Genomic DNA, 6338 nt, shown 5'->3' with positions numbered 1-6338 from the left:
GGAATGGGAAGGGATCAGCCGGACAATCTGATTAGCGCGACGATTCCAAATCCCAAGACGTTGACAGAGAGACCCTGTGAGACAGCGCCGAGTTCAGGGTCACCTATTCTTGCACACGAGCCCGGGGGCCTGTGAAAAATTCTGGAGGGACAATTCGGAGATCTCGCAGCATCATTTTAGGATCGGCAGCCTCCAAAGTGGTATCTGGAGTTTCCTTGGGAATCACAACGCATCTCCAGACTTAACAGAGATCAGTTCCCCTGGAGCAAACTCGAATGATAAAAGGGTTGGAACACTTTCCCTATGAGGAAAGGTTAAGGCGCTTAGGGCTCTTTAGCTTGGAGAAAAGACGACTGAGGGGTGGCATGATCGAGGTTTATAAGATTATGCATGGGAAAGAGCAGGTAGAGAAAGAGGTACTTTTCTCCCTTTCTCACAATACAAGAACTCGTGGGCACTCCATGAAACTGCAGAGCGGTCGGGTTAGAACGGATAAAAGGAAGTACTTCTTCACCCAAAGAGTGATTAACACATGGAATTCACTGCCACAGGAAGTGGTGGCGGCTACAAGCATGGACAGCTTCAAAAGGGAATTAGATAAGCATATGGAGCAGAGGTCCATCAGTGGCTATTAGCCACAAGGTATAGCTAGGGGCTCTGGGGCAAGTGATGCTCTGTCTTCTTGGTCCTTGGGGGGGGGTCAACAGTGGGAGGGCTTCTAATGTCCTGGCTCCACTGCTGGACCTCCTGATGGCACCTGGTATTTCTGGCCACTGTGTGACACAGAGTGTTGGACCGGATGGGCCTTTGGCCTGATCCAACATTGGCATCTCTTATGTTCTTATGTTCTTAAACTGCTGCTTTGGAGGGTGGGTTCTATGCAATTATACCCTGCTGTGGTCCCACTCCTCACCAACCCTCGGACGTGGCTCCTGAGTATGGTTGGCAACCTTGGACTGAGAAATTCCTGGAGATTTGGGGTTGGTCAATAGCCATAGAGGACACCCTCCAAAACAGCCCATTCCTCCAGGGCAACTGATCACTGTAGTCTGGAGTTGAGCTGTATTTCTGGAAGGAGGAGGAGGAGGAGGAGATTGGATTTATACCCCGCCCTTCACTCGGGGTCTCAGAGCGGCTTACAAACTCCTTCCCCTTCCCCTGAGGTAGGCGGGGCTGAGAGAGCTCTGACAGAAACTGCTCTTTTTCAAGAACAGCTCTGACCAGAACTATGGCTTGCCCAAGGTCCTCCAGCAGGTGCAAGTGGAGGAGTGGGGAATCAAACCCGGTTCTCCTGGATCAGAGACTGCGCACTGAACCACTACATCAAACTACACCACTACACCAAACTGCGGGGAGCCCGGGCAAGGTCCCCACCCCGGCCCTCCTGCCTCGAAGTCCTGCACACAGAAGTTTTGGCTGTAGTGGGCGTGGCCAACTCTGAAGCCAGACGGAACTCCATTCCTGTGCGTTCCCGCCCCAAAATAACCCTGTAGGAAACAATACAGGGCTCATAGGAATGGTACGGATTTATGTCGGCGTGCAACATGTTTGCCTCCTCCACTCCTGAGGTGTGGTCCATCGGCTAGACAGAGTTGTCAACCCCCAGGGCAGGTCCTGGAGATCTTCCAGAATTTACAGCCTATCTCCAGACTGCAGAGACCAGTTCCCCCAGAGAGAATGGCTGCCTTGGAGGGTGGACTCTATAGCATTATACCCCACTCGCCCTCAGCTCCGCTCCCAAATCTTCCAGAATTTACCAACTTGGAGATGGCAACCGGAATGTGTCTTGAAATCTGGAGATCCTTGTTGGAGGAGAACCAGGACAAGAAGAACAGGTGTGTGTGTGGGAAAGTATTTTTGAATTTCCTGCATTGTGCAGGGGGTTGGACTAGATGACCCTGGGGCCCTTTCCAACTCTAGGATTCTAGAGGTGCACCGCAGATGTAGATCTGCATTTAATACAAGGTTCCCAGTGTAAAGTTTACTAGTTGCTACCATGACCTTCAGGAGCTGTGGTGGCTCAAGTGGTTAAGACGCTGAACTGCAGGCTATGGAAGGTCGGTAGTTCAGCAGTTCGAGACCCGGGTGCCGCATGACGGAGTGAGCTCCCGTCTCTAGTTCCAGCTCCTGCCAACCTAGCAGTTCGAAAGCAAGAAATTGCAAGTAGATGAATAGGGACCACTTCGGTGGGAAGGTAACAGCGTTCCGTGCACCTTGGTGTTTAGTCATGGCGGCCACATGACCACGGAAACGTCTTCAGACAGCGCTGGCTCTTCGGCTTTGAAACGGAGATGAGCACCGCAACCCTAGGGTCGGACTCGACTGGCTTTCGAGCAAGGGAACCTTTACCTTTACCTTTTACCATGACCTTCAGGTTGCTTAACGCCACTTGCTTTGATAGACAGGGTAGGAATTGGAGCCATTTGGTGCAAGGTGGCACTGGGTACCCAACGGGATCATATGCAGGGTTGCCAGTCTCCAGGCAGTGACTGGAGGTCTCCTGGGCATACAACTGCTCTCCAGGTGACAGAGGTCAGTTCTCCTGGAGAAAAAAGGCTGCTTTGGAAGGGGGGCCCTGTGGCTTTATACCCCCGTTAAGTCCCTCCCCTCTCTGCAAGCCCCGCCCCCTTCAGTCTCCACCCCCAACATCTGCAGCTATTTCCCAACCTGGAGCCGGCACCCCTTACTGATACGTTTTATGACCAACTGATAAAAGGAGGTTGCCGCCCGTTTTACGACCTAGGAGGCAAATGAACTTTACTGATTTAACGATATTATTTTGTGATACGCCGCCAAAACAATCCAGACCTTTGCTTCACTTCTGATCTGGATGAATCCAGCTGAGCTTTATTTATTACCTCTGATGTGTCTGCCCTTATTTCTCTTTCTGCGGGACGCACTTCTGTTAGAAAGGGAGTTTGGCCTTGTATCAGCGATCCTGTTCCCTGCGTTGTAAGGAATCGGGTCTCTTCTGACAGTGAGCATCAAACAATATCTCTGAAACCAGCTGCTGTTTCTCCATCTATGGTGATACCCTGCCAGCTTTTCCATTGGCCAAAGAAGGCAAACCTTTTGACCACGGCGAAGGCTGTGCCACGGATCATGGGACCTACGTGGACAGAAGCAACATAGGATTGTGGCTACAGCAACACAGAGGAATTGGTAGGGTAGGCAGCAGTGTTCCCTCTAAGCTGAGTTAGTGTGAGCTAGCTCACAGTTTCTCAGCCTCTGGCCTCACACATTTTTGTCTTCGCTCAGGAAGGGATGGCTCCAGAGCAAACTAATTTATGCAGCAGCCAGATTGCTCACTCACAACTTTAATGCCAGTAGTTAAAAGCAGCGGTCATTTCGTAGAAAAAGAGGTGAAGGAGCTCATTAGCATAACTCATTTGCATATGCCACACCCCCTGATATCACCGGAAGTGTGTCAGAAGGCAACACCCACCACTCAGGCTCATCTGGACTGTTTTGGATTGCTACTATTGGGGGGGGGAACGCGGAGATCTGCCCTCACAGAGGAGGGAGAGCTTGTACCTGAATAAAACTTGGCCTTAAAGGTGCCACTGGACTGTTTTGGATTGCTAGCTATGGGGGGGGGATGTGCAGATCTGCCCTCACAGAGGAGGGAGAGCTTGTACCTGAATAAAACGTGGTCTTAAAGGTGCCACTGGACTGTTTTGGATTGCTGGCTATGGGTGTGTGTGTGTGCAGATCTGTCCTCGCAGAGGAGGGAGAGCTTGTGCCTGAATAAAACTTGGTCTTAAAGGTGCCACTGGACTGTTTTGGACCGCTAGCTATGGGGGGGGGATGCGCAGATCTGCCCTCACAGAGGAGGGAGAGCTTGTACCTGAAGGCGGGCCGGGGGGGGGGCTCTGCAACTTACCTGGCTGCTACTTGCTCCTTGTGGCCCGACTGAGGGCTGCTGGGAGCAGGGGGCGGGGCTTGTTGCATGTGCCCACCCCCTGGGCTCTTTACTGCTGGAGCTCCGCTCCTGTGTGCTCCGGCAGGAAATGACCCCTGGTTAAAAGTAGAACTTTTGCTCACAAGACTCCACAGCTTAGAGAGAACATTGGCTGGCCGGTTCCCCTGGCCATCAGTGGGGGATGGGGGGGCAGGGTTGCCAGATCCAGGCTGGTAAACTCCTGGAGATTTGGGGATGGAGCCTGGGGAGGACCTCAGTGAGGTAGAATGCCACAGAGTCAGCCCTCAAAACATCCCTTATCTCCAGGGGGTTAGGGTTAGGGTTAGGCCGGAGACGAGCTGTAATTTCAGGGGATCCCTGACTGGAAGCGCTCCAGTGGGAAAACCGGGAGGATCCGAACCCAAAGTCCTTTTCTGTGTGCTGAAAAGTTACAAAAAAAGACTTTCGGACTGTCCACGTGCCGGCTTGTTCTTTGACGCCTGAACGAATGCTCGACAAACAGAAGTTTCCACTCACAGGGTGGCCTTGGACAAAGAAACGTGCATCCAGCCTCCTCGGCTTAGCAGTTGTTTCCTTTTCAGTCCTTAAACTGGTCCGGTCCGTAAGGCGGGTCTGTCCTCCCTTCTAGCAGAGCCGATCACAGGGATGACAGCTTCTTTCGTTCACCGGGCCAAGAGGAAATGTTAACGAAGAAAGGGAGGGAGAAAACAAAAACCACGGGGCGGTTGCTTTATTGGTTCGTTAGCCTTTAACCAGAAACAGAGAATCGTCTTGTCGGTCGAGGGCGGTGGGGGGGGGGGAAAGGACCGTAAGTGCTGGCACAGCGTGTTTCAAAGGGTACAGTGATAATGTACTCTGCCCTGGCATGACATTTTACCCTTCCAACAGGGACTGAATCGCCTGGATGCCAGAGACGAAGATGCTGGAGAAATTCACCAGCCGACTGGCGATCAAGAATGCAACTGTCCGAGAGGCCCTGGCCGAGGCCCTGGCGACATTCCTCTTAATGGTGAGCACCAAGAGGCCTTTGCTCAACGTGCGTGTAGATAGCGGGGGTACTGTGTTTCCTAGGGTTGCCCAGGTGTCGGTTGGGAAATGCGAGAGCCAGTTTGGTGCAGTGGTTAAGTGCGCAGACTCTAATCTGGGAGAACCGGGTTTGATTCCCCACTTCCTCCTCCGGCTGGATGACCTTGGGCAAGCCATAGTTCTGGCAGAGCTGTTCTTGAAAAAGAGCAGTTTCTGTCAGAGCTCTCTCAGCCCCACCTACCTCACAGGGTGTCTGTTGTGGGGAGGGGAAGGGAAAGGAGTTTGTAAGCCACTCTGAGACTCCGAGTGAAGGGCGGGGTATAAATCCAGCCTCCTCCTCCTCCTCCTCTTCTTCTTCTTCTTGAGAGCCAGTTTGGTGTCGTGGTTAAGTGTGCGGACTCTAATCTGGGAGAACCCGGTTTGATTCCCCACTCCTCCACTTGCGCCTGCTGGATGACCTTGGGCAAGCCGTAGTTCTGATAAGAGCTGTTCTTGAAAAAGAGCAGTTTCTGTCAAGAGCTTTCTCAGCCCCACCTACCTCACAGGGTGTCTGTTGTGGGGAGGGGGAGGGAAAGGATCCGAAGCCGCTCTGAGACATCGTTGGGTAGTGAAGGGTGGGGTATGAATCCAATCTCATCATCTTCTTCTTCTCCTGGAGATTTTGGGGGAGGAGCCTGGGGCAGACAGGGTTTGGGGAGGGGAGTGGCTTCAGTGGGATATGGTGCCATCCATTATTATGAGGAAGGACCCAGCAGTGTATAACGGCACAGAGTCTGCCCTCCAGAGCAGCCATTTTCTCCAGGGGGACTTATCTCTGTTGCCTGGAGATCTGTTGTAATTCCAGGAGATCTCCAGGCCCCACCTGGTGGGTGGCACCCAGACTCGAGGGAAGGATGTTATGATGACCCAGAGGAAGGAGCTCCTTTGCCTAGATGCTTCTGGGCAGCCAGTGAGGTATGATGCTTAGACTGGGATCTGGGAGAGCCAGGTTCGGATCCCCGCCCTGCCATAGACGCTTGTGGGGTGGCCTTAGGCCAGTCCCACCCTCTCAGCCTAGCCTACCTCACAGGATTGTTGTGAGGACACAACGGAGGGGAGGAGAACGATGTATTTATTTATTTAATAAATAATAAATAAATAAAACATAAATAATAAATAATAAATAAGCTGTTTCAAGTCCCCACGGAGGAGAAAGGCAGAGCATAGATGAAGTATAGATAGATCCATGGGAGGAGAATATCACTGGCTACTAGCCTTGGTCTGATCCAGCAGGGCTCTTCTGACGTTCTTATGAAGGCCTCGGCCTCTCTGCCCTGTTGTTGGCCCTCCAGAGGAATGGGTTGGCCAAAGTGTGACATGGGATGCTGGACTAGGTGGACCCTCACTGGTC

At 52.4% G+C, this 6338-nt stretch overlaps 1 protein-coding gene across 1 annotated transcript in view; it reads left to right on the top strand.

The window, feature by feature from the left end:
* Window positions 1–6338, top strand: part of LOC107124130 (aquaporin-7-like) — a 40684-nt gene that overhangs the window by 21769 nt on the left and 12577 nt on the right. The window contains exon 2 of the mRNA XM_015427524.1: window positions 4811–4931. Coding sequence (XP_015283010.1) covers window positions 4827–4931 — 105 coding nt within the window. The 5' untranslated portion in view covers window positions 4811–4826. The remainder of the gene's footprint in view (window positions 1–4810; window positions 4932–6338) is intronic.

Source organism: Gekko japonicus, unplaced genomic scaffold, assembly GCF_001447785.1.
Source record: "Gekko japonicus isolate JY-2015 unplaced genomic scaffold, Gekko_japonicus_V1.1 scaffold4731, whole genome shotgun sequence".
Taxonomy (NCBI): Eukaryota; Metazoa; Chordata; class Lepidosauria; order Squamata; family Gekkonidae; genus Gekko; species Gekko japonicus.
Note: the sequence above shows the minus strand (reverse complement) of the source record. Positions and strands in the feature narration are given on the sequence as shown.